Genomic DNA, 21,025 nt, shown 5'->3' with positions numbered 1-21,025 from the left:
GCAAAGTGTAGCTTCACTTACTTCCTTAACTGAGTGCATGATCTGACTGGGCCTTGGACCCCCCCAGTCTCGCTCTCCATTGTTGGGTATATTAATTATCAAAATGACAGTACATCAGTTGGGATGCTGGTTTGTAACTTATTCTACATGCTAACAAGCTAAATTCAATCTATTCTGCACAACCAACAACCACAAAACAAAATGTCAACTATCATTAAGATTAAACCATGTTTAAAATAAGTACTAGAATTTCGACCAGCTTCAACTTCATTTTGTGTACTTTATTTGAAGTAATTTCAATATTATTAAAAAGGAGTAGTTTAAAACTACTGTAGATCTTTCAGCCAGAGTTTTACGTTCCTGTATCACGATTGGTGTTGAAGATCTTACCTTGTCTGGGTCATTGGCACCAGGTTGAAGACAAACGGAGCAAGGGAGATAGTTTGGGAACTATTAAGTGAAAGGACAGAAATGTTGATTAGGACAGATCATAAATAACAAAAAGCAGAAAGCATGTCTGTTTTCTGCTCCACTATATTCTTCATACAGTAATTTCTTTTTATTTCTTGTATTTGCTGCATTATCTCCAGTCATCACACTTATAGATAAGTTCCTCTAACCACAGGTAGAACGATCACGTCTCCATTGATTAGATTAGATCATTGTCATATATTATGGTGCAATGAAATATTTTGTTGGCAAGAAGCTGACAGCAGAAACTGTGTACATGGCAATAATAGAAACAAGTGCAAAACAGCAAAAAGGTGCAGAGACTGCAGTGCAATCTGAAGTAGTGCAAAACTAATACCAGAGTAACAATAGCAGAGTAACAATACCAGAGTAACAATAGCAGAGTAACTGAGCGAGGGAGCATTAAAAGCACAAAAGCATGGCAGCACCACTGGGAAGGGGAAGTGAGAGAGGGGATCGGTTTAGGAGTATGATAGCACTGGGGACGAAGCTGTTCTTAGGACTGGACATCCAGGCTTTCAAGCTCCTGTATCTTCTCCCGGAAATTACAAGAAGGATAAAGAAATACCCCGGACGGCAGGCATACTTTACCATACTGTTAGCCTTCCTGAACCAACGTGCTGTGAAGACGAACTAGATCAGAAATAGATTCCAGGATGCTCTACTGCATCTAGGGTGCAGTTCATCTGGTCCAGGTGACTTATGTACCCTTAGGTCTTTCAGCTTTTTGAGCACCTTCTCCTTTGTAATAGTAACTGCACCCACTTCTCTTCCTTCACACCCTTCAACATCTGGCACACTGCTAGTGTCTTCCACAGTGAAAACTGATGCAAAATACTCATTTAGTTCATCTGCCATCTCCTTTCCCCTGTTATTATCACTCTGGCCTCATTTTCTAGCAGTCCTATATCCACTCTCATCTCTCTTTTATGTTTTACATACTTGAGAGAGCCTTTACTATCCACTTTGATATTGTTTGTTGGCTTGCTTTCATATCTCAACTTTTCCCTCCTAATGATTATTTTAGCTGTTTTCTGTAGGTTTTTAAAAGCTTCCCAATCCTCTATCTTCCTGCTAATTTTTGTTTTGTTGTATGCCCTCTCTTTGCTTTTACATTAGCTTTGACTTCCCTTGTCAGCCGTGGCTGTACTGTTTTGCCATCTGAGTACGTCTTCATTTTTGGAATACATCCATCCTGCACCTTCCTCATTTTCCCCAGAAACTCATGTCATCCCTCAGACTAGTAATATTCAGTCAGTCAGTATTTTCTACCATCGCAGTTTGTAGCAACATGTACCTGAAAGGTGAAAGGCAAAGCTTTGTCTCCAATCTTTTTCATCAGGTGCTCTTGCATTTTAGTCAGCGATTTTGATTCCTCGCCTGTTTGAGGGAAGACTTGGATTGTGGACACATACAGGTCCCTTTGGAAAGCCTGTCCAACCATTTCAATGTCCTCAGGTCCATAGTGGAAAGTGCATTTCAGTCTGCAATAAACTGAGGAAACAGGAAGAGCCGAAGATTAGAGAGATACGAATGAGTGAGGTGTTGGAAATGCACAGTAATTTGATTGGTTCCACAAGGAATGAAAGTGGCAACATTTTTCTGGCCCTTTTATATAAAGGGGTCTGATCGGAAGAATCTATAGATTCAACATGATTCTTCTAAAGAATTCTGATATGCTACTCAGGACTTACATAGAACATAGAAATCTACAGCACATTACAGGCCCTTCAGTTCACAATGTTGTGCCGACCATATAACCTACTCAATAATTTATCCTGAACCTCCTTTGTCTTTGCTGTGGAACTTTGCTCAATTTTCTTTTCTGTGAAACAAGCACAGCCTATTTTCTTTAAATTATTTTAGGCAGACAGCACAATTTTCCTGAATTCGTGTTCTTTCTCCGTGCATTATTATTATCATGGAGATAAGCATTAAAGTTATTCTCAATAATCAAATTCATTAACTCTCTTTTCATATGAACCTTCAGATGTCAGTGGCTACTTCTTTCCTTCTTGATGTAAACACCATCTTTCGTTCCCACTGCCAGAAAAGTTGGTTATCAGAAGAAGCAGGTTTAAAATTTAAACTCGAAGAACAGTGGGAAAGTGAGGTTTCTGTGTAGTCAGCACTATGGATAATGATGCTTTGCCTGATGCTGTGGTGGAATTTGATTCAAGAGCAATTTTCAAAAGAGCTAATAAATTTTTAAAAAGTAAAAAAAATCCTAATTAAATGTAGAGTCCAAACGCTGGACATAACCTAGTTACAAACTCACTGGCATTGAGCCAAAACCTACATAACAATGGAAAATCCAAATTCTCACCAAGTGTGAGGACTTAGAATTTGTTTTGTAGCTCAAGTGAATGAAAGCCACAAATATAATAAACTCAAGCCTGTTATTATTCACGAGGTAATACTAGCAATGCTTGAATGAACATTGAATGAACATTGAGAAAAATCTCTGCATAGCTAACGTTATGTTTTGTAACTTCAAATCATTCAACTAATTCAAAGGAACACGTGGCGGTCAGCAATTCAGGTGTAACTTTGTCTTTACTTTAAGCGAGGAGTGTACGTATCACTTGGCGGCATAATGATGTATACAATTCACATATTTATACATATAACCCATAATGAATTATTTGAATGATCTAGAATGCTTAGGCAAACAATATTTATACTAGATAACTCAAATATTATTGAAATATTAAATGCACAAGGGCTAATTTGATTTATAATGTACAATGCACCAATCTCTTTCAAGCTGGACCAGGTTTTCAGGGCAACCAGGGATCAGTGATAAAAGCTGAGATTTCATGTTGAGATGGACATAAAATTAATTTAAATATAGTGGGGGGAGTGGGAGAATGGCACAGGAGCGTAGCAGTCAGAGCAATTGCTTTACAGCACCAGCGATTGCCGATTCCAGGCCCTGTTTTAATGGTGTTTACACATTGTCCCCATGATCGTGTGGGTTTCTTACAGGTGCTCCTGTTTCATCCCACATTCCAAAGACAAATGGTTAGGGTTAGGGTTAGTAAGCTGTGGACATGCTAGGTTGGTACTGGAAGCAGAGTGACTCTTACGGGCTGCCCCCAGGACAATCCTCGCAGATTTGATTTGATGGAAATTGCACATTTCACTGTATGTTTCAACGTAAAGCTAACCTCCATGAAACCAGGAATGAAAGGAAGATGCATGAATGAGTAATTTTGCCTCCTAACATCAGGTGCGGATCTCTCCCATCTCATTCTCCAATGTTGAGGAAGGATGTTCATACCCGTTCAATCCACTGTTGTAGATTTGCCAAATATTATTGCATCAAAAATTTAATCTCAAGCAAGATTTAAGAAGTTGTATAATTGATAATGCAATGATAGTTTCATATTGCAGGCTCACCAGCTCACCTTTTTGGTCCCTTACAAAACCAGCGTCCACCAGAAGCACGCCATCTACAGAAGGAAGCAAAATATTGATCACTTGGACTTTAAATACAAACCGCACATCCCGTAACAGCAACTGAAAGGCTCAAACACTTGGAACTAATCAGTCTTAACTGACACAATTCGTGCTCATAACTCTCAGTGGCTCATTGCAAGTTGTGTAGTAAAGTTGAACAGAAGGAAGTTAAGAAGATCCATATGCATCAGAAAAAGAGCACTGTAGAAAGGAGGAGGGCATTCTACAAATGTCATCAACGGAATATCCATGGATACAGAGAAATGTGCTAAATGGTAATGAAATTTTAACAAAGCATCAGCAAGGGTTCGACCTCTCGGTCTTGTTCTACAATTCCAGGAAGCGAGGGGGCAACATACAACACTTTGTAGTATTTACTGGGCGAGCAGTTAATTCCAAATGATTCACTTACCCACAGGGTCAATATCGGTACCATGATCCACAAAATCTCTTCTGCTCAAGTAAGCAGCAATCTGTTTAAGATCAAAAACAGAAGTCATAGGCAGAAGAAGGTAATGATTATACTATTTGTTTGTTATGTGCTGTGTCATACGGCGTAGGCGATCATGGTCATAGAAAGACCATGGATTGTTCTTGACAAGTTTTTCTGCAGAACTGGTCTGCCATTGCTTTCTTCTGGACAGAGTCTTTAGAAGATGGGTGACCCCAGCCCTTATCAATACACTTCAGAGATTGTCTGCCTGGTGTCAGAGGTCACATAACCAGGACCTGTGATATCCACCAGTGCTCTTACGATCATCCACCACCTGCTCCCCTGGCTTCATGTGGCTCTGATCAGGCGGTTAAGCAGGTGCTGCACCTTGCCCAAGGGTGACTTGCAGACTAGCAGGCGGGGGGGGGGGGGGGAAGAAGGAGCATCTTATATCTCCTTTAGTAGAGACACATCTCCATCTTGCCATCCTGATTATACTATATCCAATTTAATTCAACAAGTAACCGATTGTAAAGAAAGTACATTTTGAAAATAATAAAGGAAAGCATATTAAAAGAATTATACATAATTATTTAAGAGCTTAAATGTACTAGGTTATAGAGGAAAGGTTTGTATGGATTTTAAGAAGCTCATATGATCTTACATCTTATTGTCCATCAGCAATACATTAACAGCCTCTGCTGCTGTTGCATTTTATTCTGTTTTCTATTGTTGTGTTACCTCAACGCACTATATAATGAACTCATCTGTACGAACAGTACACAAGACGTTTTTCACTATACATGTGACAATAATAAACCAATTTAACTCACAGTATGAAAAAACAGATGATAAACAGGGAGTAATATAAAGAAGAGAAGTTAATCCAAAAGAGGTTAATGAAGAGGATCTGAAAGATATACTGATGTACTTGACGATGATTCCAATGACTTGGATGTAAAAGCAGAAGTGAAACAGGGATTAGTCCAAGAAGAATACTTGGAGAGCTGTGTGGATCATAGTATAGAGACCAGGATGATGTGAAGATGATTGGGACAAGGAGATGGGGCCAGCATAGTGTTTAAATTAGGCATCATACAAAGGTTGGAAAAATGTAGAGTTTATAATGCAGTAATAAGACAACTTGAAGCTAAGCTGATCAGAATGTGTTCATGGAGGTGGTGCAGAGTTCAGAGACAGGAGTAATACCCTTTGTGTACAAAAATCAATCAAAAATTAAGTATATTCGTTAACAGAACATCTGTTACTTGGGATGGAGAACTCCAAAGTAAAGAAATTTTTACTTATCTCAGTCTTAACTGGAGATTAAGATTAATTGGGTACAGAGAGAGGTAGGTGACAACGTTATTGGCATCTGGAGGTAGGAACATATAGAACTGATTGAAACCACAAGGCAGGTATATTATGCTTAAACTGATCAGGTTATAGAGAAGGGAATATACAGTATAAACTGATCAACAAATAAGAAAAGAAGTTTGTCGGATTAAAATGGGTTAAGTTATATAAACGGTCAGCGTTGATTTTAAACTGAAATGGTTAAAGAAGCACTATGGGTACAGAGTTTGAAATTATTGAGTATTGAACTAGCAGTTACTGATTAGGGTGTAGGGACAGGACCATCAAAGGGTGAAAACAGCAGTGAAATAGAGAATACAGCACCAAGAGTGAAAGTAATCATCATAATTGGGAAATCGGGGTCTGGTGAAGTTCCACAATTCCCATTATCAGCTTAATGACCAGATCCCAGCATTGGTAGAGCTTGTGTTCCTGCTTATCATTCTCCTGCAGCTGTCTCCATTTCCACCACCTCGCACTATATACCCCTCTATTTTTGTCTGCCTCCATCTGTCATCCACTTACCTCCGTCACCAAGCTCCACCTTCCCCTTCTCCTCATGGCCTTGACCTTCCCATTATTTTTCACCTCCCAGTCCCACCAATCACTTCAGACCTCTGTCTCACCACTCCTCTTCTCCTCTATATACTGATTCAACTCCCGTCTCCGTTCTCAGTCCTGGAGTAGGCTTTCAATCCAAAACATTGACAATTCCTTTTCCCCCTACACATGCTGCTCAACCATTGAGTTCCTCCAGCAGACGGTTTTTACACTCCAGATTCCAGCGTCTGCAATTTCTCGCATCTTTATCGAAGTTACAATTCACTAATAAATAGAAAATGTATGGTGGCTTCAACATGACATAAAGGGGATTACTAAATATTAATCAGCAGAAACATGGGCCACATTCAGGCTGAGACTCAGTGAAAATATTGGGCAGGTATTGATCATGATTTCTAGCTAATGCTTATATTGAGTTTCCAAATACAAAGCTGCATTTTCTGTTCAGTGTCCATACATAATGAATTACTGATGAAAATAATTAATATGATGAAACTTACTACAACTCTTCCACTATATGGGTTATTGACAGGTAGAAATGATGGAGACATTTCTCAATGATAGGGATGGCTGTATCTGAAATGGAGGATATAGACTCCATGTTACAGTAGCTTCACTGTGGTAGGCAGGTAGCATCCCAACATAATTGACATATCTTTAATCCAGCACAGTCCCTTTTGACCTCTGGCCTTCACCTCAAAGTTCAAATTTCAAAGTAAATTTATCATCAAAGAATATATATCTCACCATATACAACTCTGAGATTCATTTTCTTGTGGGCATACTGAATAAATCCAAAATAGATTACCATAATAGAATCAATGAAAGATCGCGCCAACAAGGGTGTTCAACCAGTGTGTAAAAGACAAAAAAACTGTGCAAATACAAAAAGAGAGAAATAATATATAAATAAATAAACAATAAAAATTGAGAACATGAGATGAAGAGTCCTTGAAAGTGAGTCCATAGGTTGTGGAAATATTTCAATGATAGGGCGAGTGAAGTTGAGTGAAGTTATCCCCTTTGGTTCAAGAGCCTGATGGTTGAGCGGTAGTAATCGTTCCCTGAACCTGGTGATGTGAATCCTGAGACTCATGTACCTTCTTCCTGATGGCAGCAGCGAGAAGAACGCATGTCCCGGGTGGTTGGTGTCCCTGATGATGGATGCTGCTTTCCTGTGACAATGCTTCGTGTAGACGTCACTGGTGGGAATGGCTTTACCCACTTTTTGTAATATTTTCTGTTCAAAGGCATCGGTGTTTCCATACTAGACTGTGATGCAGCCAATCAATACACTCTGCACTACGCAGCTATAGAAGTTTGCCGAAGTTTTAGATATCATCCTGAAGCTTTGCAAACTCTGAAGGAAGTGGAAGCATTGCTGTGCTTTCTTCATAATTGCACTTACCTGCTGGACCCAGAACAAGTCCTCTGAAATAATAGCACTGAGGAATTTAAAGTTTCTGACCCTCCCCACCCTGAGGATTGGCTTATGGACCTCTGGTCTCCTCCTCCTGAAATTAATAATCAGCTCCTTGGACTTGTTGACATTGAGTGAGAGGTTGTTGTAATGGCTACACTTAGCCAGATTTTCAATCTCCCTCCTATATGCTGATTCATCACCACCTTTGATTCGGCCTACGACAGTGGTGTCATCAGCAAACTCGAATATGGCATTGCAGCTGTGCTTAACCACTCAGTCACAAATGTAAAGGAAGTCGAGAAAGGGTCTAAGCACACAGTCTTGTGGGTGCACATGTGCTGATGGAGATTGTGGAGGAGATGTTGTTGCCAATCTGAACTGACTTGGGTCCGAAAGTGAGGAAATCTAGGATCCAATTACTCCAGGAGGTATTGAGGCCAAGGTCTTGAAGCTTATTGATTAGTTTTGAGAGGATGATAGTATTGAATGCTGAGCTATAGTCAAATAAGAGCATCATGATTGATGTGGCTTTGCTGTCCAGAAGTTCCAGGGTTGAGTGAAGAGCCAGTGAGATGAAGTCTGCTATGGACCTGTTGCACGGGTAGGCAAATTGGAGCAGATCCAAGTTGTTTCTCAGGCAGGAGTTGATGTGTTTCACAACCATCCTCTTCAACACAGAGCATGTAAGTGCTACTGGACAATAACCATTGAGGCAGATTACCACAAACTTCTTAGGCCCCAGTATACGTAAAGCCTGCTCGAAGCTGGTGGGTACCTCGGACTGCTGAAGCGAGAGGTTAAAGATCTCAGTGAACACTCCGGCCAGGGGATCAGCACAGGCCAGGTACTTTTTGTGGGTTCACCCTCCTGAAGGCTGCTCGCACGTTGACTTCAGAGACTGAAATCTAAGATCATCGGAGGCTGTGGGAGTTTGTGATGGTTCTTCCATACTTTCACAGTCAAAATGAGCATAGAAGGCATTGAGCTCATCTGGAAGGGAAAACCTGTTGTCGTCTATGTTGCCAGATTTAACTTTATAAGAGGTGATAGTGTTCAAGCCCTGCCACAACTGTCGAGCATATTTTGTTGACTCAAGTCCGGAATTGCCACTTCACATGAGATGGCTTTCAGGAGATCGTACCTGGACCTCTTGTAACTTCCTTGGTCACCAGACTTGAATGTCTCTGATCTGGCTCTCAGCACATTGCAGAACTCATGGTTCCTCTAGGGTTTCTGGTTGGGGAAGACTCTGAATTATTTTGTGGGGACACACTCATCCGGTCCATGACAACCGTGGTTATTCATTCAGGTCCACAGACAGGTCCTCGAACACGGCCCAATCCACTGTCTCAAAGTAATCCCATAGCCACTCCTCAGCCTCCCGTGTCCACCTCTTTGTTGTCCTAATCTCGGGAGCTTTGCTCTTTAGCCTCTGTATGCAGGTAGGCAGCCAAATGGTCAGATTTACTGAAATGCAATCTGGGCATGGAATGGTAGGCATTCCTTACCTTAGCATAACAGTCATCTAGTGTGTTGGGACCCCTGGTGCTGTAAGTTGTACGCTGATCGTAATAGGGCTGGGTTTTCTTCAAACAAACCTGGTTAAAGTCCTCGACTATGATTTGAGATGTGTCGGGATGGCCTGTTTCTTGTTTGGAGATGGCATCATGCAGTATCTCAAGCGTTTGATTACAGTCGGCTGCTGGTGGAGTGTAAACTGTGGTCAGGATTATGGAGGAGAACTCCCTGGGTAAATAAAATGGATGGCATTTGACTGTTAGGTGTTCAAGGTTGAGGTAACACGAGTTTGACAAAACCACCACATCGGAGCACCACCAAGAGTTCATCATGAAACACACACCTCCACATTTTGCATTTTCTGAATCAGCAGCTCGGTCCATTCTGTGAATTGGGACTGATCTCTGTATCTGCTATGCTGGGAGAAAGCCACATCTCATCCAAACATAGAATGCAACAATCTCTCATTTCCCTCCGATGCAGCAATCTTGCCCTCTGGTCCTCAATGTTGTCCTCCAACAACAGCACATTTGCTAACAAGATGCTGGGTAGAGGGGGCCTCATCCCTCAGCATTTCAGCCTGGCTTGGACATGCCCCCCTCCTGCCTCGCTTCCGGCCGTGGCGATGAACCTCCATCCACTTGAAGGTGCTGTCCCCTGCTTGGTCTGCTGAGCCCCTCAGAAAAATGTGAAATCTGTAGATGATTAAGTTGATTTAAAAGTACATTATTTAAAGGGAAATTACATGCTGCAGATTGCAGTGAGAGTAATTCAAAAGAAGTATATTTAGAAGTATTGCACGTAGACAGCAGAATGTCACGGTAGTTCACTGACATCATCTTAGAAATAAATCTTGGATCCTACTTGGTTTCTATGAAGCTCAATGCAAGTTGAAAGACAAGTGCTTCATCTTTGGACTCATAATGTACATTTCCAGGGCAGAAATAGTTACTACGAGGGAGCATAATTTTAAGATGATTGGAGGAAAGTGAAGTAGGGATATCAGTGGAACTTTTTTTTTTAAACATAGAGAGTAGTGAGTCAGTGGAATACCCTGCCAGGGATGGTGGAACAGGAAGATACTTTAGGGACGTGTAAAAAAACTCTTAGATAGGCGCATGGATGATAGAAAATAGAGGGCTATGCAGGAGGGAAGGGTTAGATTAATCGCAGAGCAGGTTAATCGACATGAGCAACTCTTGTGATGATCGAGAGGGGCACCTATTCAACTGGGCATCAATGAAAGTCATGCTGCAAGCAAATGTACGGCAGGCAAGAGAATTCCTAGACGTATAGTTTTCCATGTACAGTTCTGTAAATGGACATGTGGACCTCAATCCCATTTATAAGCCACTGTGTGCAAAATTCCAGACCACATCGTACAGCGTTTGCCACACAACCATTCAGCCCTCACTACATCACAATTGAGTTTCCATCATGGCGACCAATCAGTTGATTGACAAGTATATAAAGGTCAGGCATTGGGAGAACACACCACAAATTAGCAGTGCACTGATTATATCTCCTCTTATGCTGATGTAAAGTTTGTAAATGAATTACCAAGATTGGAGAACAACTCAACCCAACCAGTAGGTTAAAAGATTAGCACAACATGGTGGGCCAAAGGGCCTGTACTGTATTGTAGTGTTCTGTGTTCCACATACCCACCTGTACCACCACTCCTGACAGCACAGTCCATGCATCCACAGTGCTCCATGTAACAAAAACCTACCTTTGACACCCCTTCAATACTTCCCTTCAATCACTTTACAATTATGCCTTATTGCATTAGCCATTTCTGCCCTGGAGAAAGTCGCTGCTTGTCCAGTCTATCTATACATCATCATTTTATACACCTCTATCAAGTCACATCTCATCCCACTTCGACTCAAAGAGAAAAGCTTTAGCTCGCTCAACCCTTCTTTCGTAAGACATAAATTTAAGCATTACAGATCACAAGCTAATCTTGTCTTGAAACTCACAATTCCAGCATTCATTTTCCTCTCCTATTCCATATATTAGATATCATTCACATCCCTGCACTCTTCTCCCATTACATTTTCAGACAGCTGGGTCCCACCAGCACTAATAATATCATTTGATCCCTCATGGTCTCAGGTCTACCATAGAGCAGTCCAGTGGTGCAGCTGGCTAGCACAATGGCACACCTGGTAGAGCTGCTGAATAGTGGCACACCTGGTAGAGCCGCTGAATAGTGGCACACCTCGTAGAGCCGCTGAATAGTGGCACACCTGGTAGAGCTGCTGAATAGTGGCACACCTGGTAGAGCCGCTGAATAGTGGCACACCTGGTAGAGCTGCTGTCTTGCAGTGCCAGAGATACAGGTTCAGTTCTGACTGCTGGTGTGTGGAGTTTGCATGTTCTCCTGTTTGCTGCTACTTGCTAAGGATACGCTGGGTTAATATGACCCTAGTGTGTGAGTGAGCGACCAATTGAATCAAGGTGGGCATCGATGATAACACGGGAAGGATAAGAAAGAGATTGTTGTAGGATTAGTGTGAACGGGTGACTGATGGCTGGTGAGGACACAGTGCACTGAAGACCCAGTTAGGTACCATATGAAACTATGACATCTTCTCTTTTGTTTTCTCATCCCAAACCCCTTTCACAAAACTTGCTTCTTTTCTAATTTAAACAGTTCTGATTGTCATCAACTAAAAACAAGTCAACTGTTTCTTTATCCATGTGAGGTATTAGCTTAATGAGCAAATACTTCCCACATTCTATTGTACGTTTCTATTTCAGACTGCACCTGAAAAGTTTAGGACATTCTCTAGGTAGATCATGGAATTACAGGCACATTTATTTTCTTTCTGGAAAAGGACAGAAGGACAATAAAAAGGAAAAAAAAAGTAAAGTACAAACCGATTTGTCACGAGACACTTTCTTGTAAACAATGCTTTTTTTGGAAGTCTTCCCATCCGCACTCATTCTTTCTACAATGGGTGGTTAGTCACTGCAGGATCTGGGTTGCTGAGAAGAGAAAATAGGGAGGTTTTTGATTGACTGCACCAAAGAATATTCCCTGAATAATTTAGTAATGAAACAATGAACTTAAAAGGAATCGCAGAGCAGATAATGATTATATTCAAAAAAAAGATTATTTCAGAGACTAATAAATCCAGCTATCCGGGTATGCTGCTTGCAGGCAATTATGTTACATAGTTAACATGCAGCTCGATCTTGGCATTTTGTGGCACTATGATATAAAATAGCAAACAATCCTGTCACACACGGATGGATGGTATAGTGGGATATTGGATCACACATTTTCTTGCACATTCCAGGACAGAGGGATACAATGGGCCACGCACAATCCATATCAATATCGGTCCAGCCACATCAACCTTCACATTTTCTACCAGTCTGTTGTCACCAGTACAATCTACTATGCGGTGGTGTGCTGAGGCAATGGCATCAACACGGGTGATGCCAACAGGCTCAATAAACTGATTAGAAAGGCTGTCTCTGTTACAGGAGTCAAACTGGACACACTACAGGCTGTGATAGAACAAAGGACCCTCCAGAAAACCCTGGCAATTCTGGACAATGTTTCTCACCCTCTGCATGTGACCTTGGCTGAACAGAGGAGCACTTTTAGTAATAGACTAAGACAACTGTGCTACTCCAAGAGAGCTATATGAGGTCAGTCTACCTCTCAGCCATTAGGTTCTATTATGGGTCAATCTATAGCCAGGGAAGGTCATGATCCCCTCCTGTTAGACTGTTATAGATAACTTATTTTATATTCTTTCTTACTTCTGTAAGGGGTTTCTTCTTTTATGTTACTGCTAAGGCTAATAAAATGGCTTCTTTTCTATGTTAACTGCTGAGAAAGTGCTTCTCTCTCGCAGCTTGTTTGGGTTATAATTACTGTTAAGAGAATTGTATTCATTTGCTAACCAACTGGGATAGACGTTATTCTTTCTTGTGTGTCTGTAAGCTATTGTTTCACGGGCTTTGGGGCAAAAGGCGCGATGGGGACAGGGAGAGGAGACACAATGCTGTAAGCTGGCCGACGGAACGGACCCCGAGTGGGAGTCCGAGGCCCAGGGTCTTCAGCAAGGAGAGGACACGAAGACAGACTTGTGTGGAGCATCTGGTCGACCACCGTGGTTGGTCCCAGGCGGCAGGTCGAGGGGGTCGGAGGGGATCGATGGTGGAAAGAAGACTCCGTTAATTGAGCTCCAACTGTGTACACAAAGTGGTTGAACTTTGATAAGTTTGGTGCTTTTTATTTTCCTTTTATATTGTATCTCTATTAATTACATAGTTCCAGTAAGATCTATAAAGTGTAATCATTTAATCGCATATGGTGCATTGTCTGTTATTTGGCGGGGTGGGGTACATCACACAGTATCCACACAAACTTGATTACCCAGTTTGGCGGGGCCGAAGGCTGCTCTCCCTAGACGAAAGCGAGCTGAGCGAGCCTGAGGCTACATTTCTTTTTCAATATTTGTATATCTGTGTACTTGTAATGTTACTGTGACACTGTAATTTCCTTTGGGATCAATAAGGTATCTATCTCTCACTGGTCAGATAGTGGCACACTCAAACACAGTGGCCTCTCCAGAGCCAACCAAAGACGATTTGGTCTTTTTTACAATCACAAGGCAATACTGGACACAAGAACTTCCAGGTACTGCAGGTTTACCCCATCAGCGAGTTGCTCGTTGGCGGACGAGCTGGACTTTGTGCAGACTATGTCGCTGCTTGGTTCAGTGAGGAAGAGTTGGTGTGTGAAGGCGCAGTGCAGTCAAGCAGCGGGTGAATGTCTTGGGTGTTTTTTTTACGATCGCTAGACCCTATCAGACATTAGGGATGTAAAAGAGTTCACAGGTTTATTGGTGAGACCGAGGGCAGGGGAGCTGTGTTGCCTCAATTATAGCGAGGGCTAGGTTTCATGTCATGCTTTTGCTGTTGCAGCTGTCAAGGAGGGGGAACTACAGAGGCAGTGTGGTACGGCGTCCATGCTGGATTGGAGGCTGGTGTCTCCAGTGTCCGTGCGGTGGAAGACAAGCTGGATTCCATGTGTATGGTCATCTGCGAACTGCTTGTTCTTGCCCACAGCACCCATGCACCATCAATTTACAGGATATGTCACTCAGGGACTTTGGCTTTTTTTTGTGTGACTATATATTGACTGCTATCTTATATGTGCCTTGTGCTGTGTATGACTATTGGTACCGTGTTTTGTACCTTGGTCCTGGAGGGATGTTGTTTCGTTTGGCTGTATTCATTGTAATTAAACTTGAACTTGAGCAGTTTGCTTAAGTCACATTTCAACAAAAATGGAGTTAACAGAATGGGAGGTCATTGACAAAGAATCAACATCACGTTTATAACCACTGACATGGGTCATGAAATTTGTTGCTTTGGTACATAGGGTTTATTACATTTAACACAAATGCATGAAATGATTATTTATGGCTGAAAAAATGAGAAAGACAAGTAAAGCTAAATCTTAGAGTGCATCTCAGATCGCAAAGATTGCATGCGCGTGCATAAACTTTTGAAGAAGGCAGATCACGTTGAGAAAATATTGCTGTAGAATACAAAAACAAAAAAGTCCTGCGGAACTTTTACAATAAACTACACAGTTAGAGGACTATGGCCATTTATGGGCACTTGAGTTTAAAAATTCTTAGTGAAGGTGATGAGGTTTACCAGAATGGCACCAGAGTTAGAAGTCTTCATCTATAAAGAGCTTGATTAAAAAGTAATCAGTCTTCTTAGAAGAGAATTTAAAAAGTGGCAAAATAGAAGTGCTAGAGGGTTTTGACAACATGATTAATTACACAATAAGGATTGTCAGTAACCAGAGGATGAAGATTGAAGGTGATTAGTGACATGCAAAAGCAATTTTTATGCAAGGACACAGAATTCATGTTCTGAAAAGGTGTTGTAATCAAATTCACTGATTTTCAAGGAGGAGTCAGATAAAAATTTGAGAGGTAAAAACATGCAGGACATGCAATTAAACAGGGGAGATAACTTTTTCAAAGAGCTGCTACAGGGCTCTTCTGTACTTGATCATGATATGACTGCAGATTAGAGCTAGATGTTATTAGTCAGATTATAAAAATACTATATTGGGATCAGATAGCAATACAAGTTAAATGTTATCACATTAGAACTCACTATTCCTATTACCAATCATTAGCAGTTAAGTGAAAATGCTGCATTAAAGAACATATTTTAGTACCCCTAACAGTAATGGATGTGCCATATTATAGTGAACAAGTGAAAATTTGGTAACTGTTGTCACACATGACTGAGATATACTGGAAAGTTTTAGTTCACATGACCATCCAGATTATTCCATACATAAGTACATTAATATAATACAAGAGGTAAAAAAATGCAGGTTAATCTGCCTTAGATCTATAATAATTGAGCCATTACCTGCTGAATATAGAATCAGCCACTTATTAACAGAACAATTGCTGTAGTAATTGAGTCAAAAGCATTATTATTAGCATCAGAGAAACACGATGAGATATTAGTATTAGTTTGATTCTTGTAAATACAGTAAATTGAATGACAGGTCACTTGGGACCTTTTCCTCAGATTATCTTGGTCACAGTGATAATTATAAACAAAGAATTATCAATGATGTTAAACAATGGGAACATAGTACAGTACCTGAAAGAGCCACAGGACAGATACAGACCACTGCAAATGAAAGCTCTTCAGCACTTCCTGGGATCTTCTTTTGGTCCAGAACTTCCCTTAGCTCCTTCTCACTCCAGATAGGAAGACTCCCTGTCGGGGACTGGGTTAGCCCAACATTGGATTCATTTATAGTCAGGCAATTTAATGAGTCTGTCCTTAAGCTGATGAAGGCAGGTTCATATTTCCCATTTACCTGTTCAAGCTCTAAAATCCTGAGATAAATTCAGGCCAGCCACCTGAGAAGATTACAGGCTATTGTTAGCACAGCAGATTCTCACCAAGGTTATATCTTCTCTTGTCATAAATCTTTTAATAGCTAGATCCATAATCTGTTGACACCTTCAGACAACGTACAACACCATAACACAGTATACACTCAAGATCCACTTTATTTGTATCAACGAACAGGTGTAGCAAATATCTAATCAGCCAATCGTGTGGCAGCAACTCAATGCATAAAAGCATGCAGACATGGTCAAGATGTTCATTTGCTGTCTGGCCAAACATCAGAACGGGGAAGAAATGTGATCTTGGTGACTTTGACCATGGCATGATTGTTGGTGCCAGATAGGGTGGTTTGAGTAACTCAGAAACTGCTGATCTCCTGGGATTTTCACTTCTGACTGTCTCTAGAGTTTACAGAGAATAGTGTTTTTAAAAAAAAAACAAAAACCAGTGAATGGTAGTTCTGTGAGCAAAAATGCTTTATTAATGAGAAAGGTCAGAGGAGGATGGCCAGACTGGTTCAAGATGACAGGAAGGTGCAGTAACTCAAATAACCACATATTACAACAGTGGTACAGTCTGAATACACAACACGTTGAACCTTGCAATGGATGGGCTACAGCAGCAGAAGACCATGAACATACACCTTGGGCAGAAACCATTTGAAAGACTGGATTGAATTAAACACAATGACCTGGAAACTCTCTTGAGCTGCTCAGTATTTAAATGTGTTTCACAAGTTAATTTTATTTAAGAAACACACACAAAGTGCTAGTGGAACTCAGCAGGCCAGGCAGCATCTATGGTTAAAAAGTACAGTCAACATTTCAGGCCAAGACCCTTTGGCAGGACTTCTACAGGAATCTTATTTAAAATCTGTTCACTAAAAATGATTTATACCTTGTGCACTTATGGCACATTACTAGAAATCTGTGCTAGGTCCTCCAACTGTAAGACATTCGTCTGTAGTGGCCATTAGGTATCACTGAAATATCAGTTGGTGTGCAATGTGTAATTAATGTCATTTGGATGATTTTTAATGCCTGAAATACTAAAGGGAACACTTCTACATTACTTCAAGAGTTTATTTTTAACCGTGCCATGGCTGAGGAGTCAGTTATTAGTATTCCCTAAAGTAGATGGCCCTCTAAATCCCCTGCCACTGTGACTGTTCTTACCCTTCCCAACCCACACTTTCCAGTCATAAACTAATTGAGACATAGAAAAGTACAACGCAGAACTGGCCCTTTGGCCCATCTAGTCTGTGCCAAACCCTTTAAACTGCCTACTCTTGCCCAATTATTTCCTCCTCAACCACCATGGCCCTCTGCCTCCTGTTCATCCCCTCTCTGTCGACTCCCCTGCAATATGGTCTCCACAATTTCTACCCTATAGAAGGTTGCAAACAACATCTGCTCGTGCCTTACTCAAACAAAGTACATTCTGCCAGGCACGACAGCTTGAGCCCTGAGTGGAATAGAAATGATTTTACTTTCACACCATTTGTTCCGTAAAGCTAACTTCCCATGATCTTAAGCAACTCCTACTTGGAGGCTTTCTGTTCTCCGCTCAGAATCAGTACTTGGTGAAGCTGAGCATGTTGCAGTAATCCTGCCTGTAATCAGGATATGCCTGATTCATCAATCCTTGCATCATTGAGGCATTACTAATGAGTACATAAAGCTCTGACAATTGTAAACAATTATACAAAGGATATTAAGCGGTCTGGAGCTGGAAGTGTAAAGTTTGTCTTGATATTTGTCAGCTCGATTACACTGTGCTCCCGTAAACTTGTACTTCCTTTTTGTTCTTCCTCCTCAGACTGAAATCTAGACTCAATGTTCTGTGAGATACTTAACTAATCTTCAGCTGATGACTATGTCCAGGTTTTCTTTTCGTTTTTGAACCAAGGTATCATGCATAAAGGAGATTCTCCAATAATATAAGTGAGTCAGGAAGAGATACAAAAGATACATTAAGTAATCATGTGGAGAGAAAAAGGTGGCCAGTCCTTGATGGAGGAAGACATATTAGCCCAAGAGCCATATAATGCAAAGAAATTCGAGAGAGTTACGTTGCAAAGACTGGGTGGTGGGGTAGAGATACGTTTCTACCAAAGGAGGTGTAAGGCGTTCCTTCCCTCTGCTAGCCTTCCAGTCTCCCTTGGGCAAGGTGTAGCATCTGCTTCGCCCTCCCCCAATCAGGGTCATGTGAAGTCATGGGAGCAGGTGGTTGATGGTCGTATGAGCAGCTGGTGCATATCCCAAGTCCTGGTGATACGACCACTGACGCCAGGCAGACAATCTCTGAAGGGTATTGATAATGGCTGGGGTCACCCGTCTTGTAAAGACACTGCCCAGAAGGCAACGGCAAACCACTGCTGTAGGAAAATTTGCCAAGAACCATCATTGTCATGGAATGACGATGATCAGGCATGTCGTACAACATGACACATAACAAATGAACCGATTAGTAAAGGATAGAGGTGTGATGGAAAGAGGTGGAGACAGGATATCAGAAATTAGGAAGTGGCAAAACAGATGACATTAACCTTACTTTCAATAGTAATGATCTTTCAAGAATCACTAGATTCTGGAATGGTTCCGGAGGACTGGAAATTTGCAAATATCACTCCACTCTTCAAGAAGGGCGATTGGCAGAAGAAAGGAAATTATAGGCCATGTAACCTGATTTCTGTGGTTGGAAAGATGCTGGAACTGATCATTAAGGATGTGGTTTTGGGGTACTTGGAGGCACATGACAGTACAGGCCAAAGTCAGCGGGGTTTCCATAAGACAAAATTTCCCCTGACAAATCTGTGGGAATTCTTTGAGGAAATAACAATCAGGTGTGACAAGAACACACATAGATAAGATGTTAGCTGTCCTGTGTGATCAACAGTTGGTCTGCCACCTGTCTTCAGCAGAGGTGGAGAGATAAGGAAAACAATGGAGCAGCATTGGGAGATGTGTAATGAAGGGGAAGGAGAGCTGTCAAGAGCGGCTCCCCCTTTGAACCCTGAACTGTTTGAAGTGATGGACAGGCGATAACCCAGCAGGGGGATAAAAAGGGACAGGTTCGCTAAAGCGACACACACGACACCCGAAGTAACGAGACCCTGGAAGCGGTGCGCCTCTCACAAGTCGGTGGGAAGGTCTTGGACGGCTGATCGCAGGATCAGTCTTAGACGCTCAGGGTGGAAAGGCACGATCGGCGGGAACCTGGTGTGTGTCCACCCTTGCCTGGGTGCCAGGTTCACCGCAGGGAAATGATTCGTATCTGGAAACGGAGGGGTCATGGTCGGTGACCTCAGATGACATCACAAAGGGCTCGCCCGAAAGCTGACTGCGAAGGTCTATGTGGAAGCTGTGTTGAATATTCATTCGTTTTGCTCTCTCTCCTTCCGCCCCTCACTGTCCATCGCCATGGCAACGAATACTGCGAACTGAACTAAATTGAACTGGACTTTGTGTCACTTTGAAACTGGTCATTTACCCCTAGACAACGATAGAGCTTGATTAATCTTGTTATCTTAATTCTGTGTACATGTGTGTCTATCATTGCTGAACTGTTGCATTTATTATCCTTTTTTGATTACAGTACTGTGTTGTTTGTTTCTTTAATAAAACTTTCTTAGTTCTAGTAATCCAGACTCCAACTGAGTGATCCATTTCTGCTGGATTGGCAACCCAGTTACGGGGTACGTAACTCAGGATAGACAAAGGAGAACTGGTGGATGTTGTGTACTTGGATTTTCAGACGGCCTTTGACAATGTGCCACATCGGCTGCTCAACAAGATAACAGCCCATGGTATTACAGTGTGGACAGAGCATTGACTGATTGACAGGAGGCAAAGAGTGGGGATTAAGGGGGCTTTTTCAGATTGGCGGCTGGTGACTACTGGTGCTCCGCAGGGGTCTATGATAGGACCACTTCCTTTTATGTTGTATGTCAATGATTTGGATGATGGAATTTATGGCTTTGTGACTGTTTGCAGAGAATACAAAGATAGGTGGAGGGGGCAGGTAGAGTTGAGCAAGCAGGGAGGCAACTGAAAGACTTAGATTAGGAGAATGGGCAAAGAAGTGGTAGATGGAATACAGTGCTGGGAGGTTATGTTCATGCATGGAGGAACAAGTATTCTAAAAGGAGTGAAAATTCAAAAATTTGAGATGCAAAGGGACTTGCGAATCCTCAGGCAGGATTCCCTAAAGGTGAATTTGCTGGTTGAGTCCGTGGTAAGGAAGGCAAATCTGATGTTAGCATTCATTTAGAGAGAACTAGAACATAAAAGCAGTGATGTAATTTTGAGACTTTATAAGGCATTGGCGAAACCTCACTTGGAGTATCGTGGGCAGTTTTAGGCCTCTTGTTTTAGGAAGGATGTGTTGAAACTGCAGCGAGTTCAATGAAGGTTCATGAGAATGATTCCAGGAATGAAAGTCTTTTCATATGAGGAATGATTGATGGCTCTGGGCCTTTACTCACTGGAATTTAGAAGAATGGGGGGGGGGGGTGGGGTGAGAGGATCTCATTGAAACCTATTGAATGTTGAAGGATCTAGATAGAGTGGATGTGGAAATGGTATTTCCTATGGTGAGGAAGTCTACGGCCAGAGGGCACAGAGAACTCCATTTACAATGGAGTTGAGGAGGAATGTCTTTAGCCAGGGGGTGGTGGATCTGTGGACTCCATTGACATAGGTGGCTGTGGAGGCTAGGTCATTGGATATATTGAAGGCAGAGGTTGATAGGTTCTTAATTAGTCGGGATGTGAAAGGTTATAGAGAGAAGGCAGGAGAATGGCGCTGAGAGCAAAATGTATCAGCCATGTTGAAATGGTGGAGCAGACCTCAAGCCCAATGGCCTCATTCCAC

At 41.8% G+C, this 21,025-nt stretch overlaps 1 protein-coding gene across 1 annotated transcript in view; it reads right to left on the bottom strand.

Moving 5' to 3' along the window:
- Positions 1–12,176, bottom strand: part of LOC134344855 (S-arrestin-like) — a 54,829-nt gene extending 42,653 nt beyond the window's left edge. The window contains exons 1-5 of the mRNA XM_063044962.1: positions 12,111–12,176; positions 4,346–4,406; positions 3,882–3,926; positions 1,769–1,965; positions 391–450 (exon numbers count right to left, since the gene is read on the bottom strand). Of these exons, the coding sequence (XP_062901032.1) occupies positions 391–450; positions 1,769–1,965; positions 3,882–3,926; positions 4,346–4,406; positions 12,111–12,176 (429 nt within the window). The remainder of the gene's footprint in view (positions 1–390; positions 451–1,768; positions 1,966–3,881; positions 3,927–4,345; positions 4,407–12,110) is intronic.
- Positions 12,177–21,025: the final 8,849 nt, after the last annotated feature.

The sequence above is a fragment of the Mobula hypostoma genome, chromosome 4 (assembly GCF_963921235.1).
Source record: "Mobula hypostoma chromosome 4, sMobHyp1.1, whole genome shotgun sequence".
Taxonomy (NCBI): domain Eukaryota; kingdom Metazoa; phylum Chordata; class Chondrichthyes; order Myliobatiformes; family Myliobatidae; genus Mobula; species Mobula hypostoma.
This window is presented reverse-complemented; position numbering and strand designations above follow the sequence as displayed.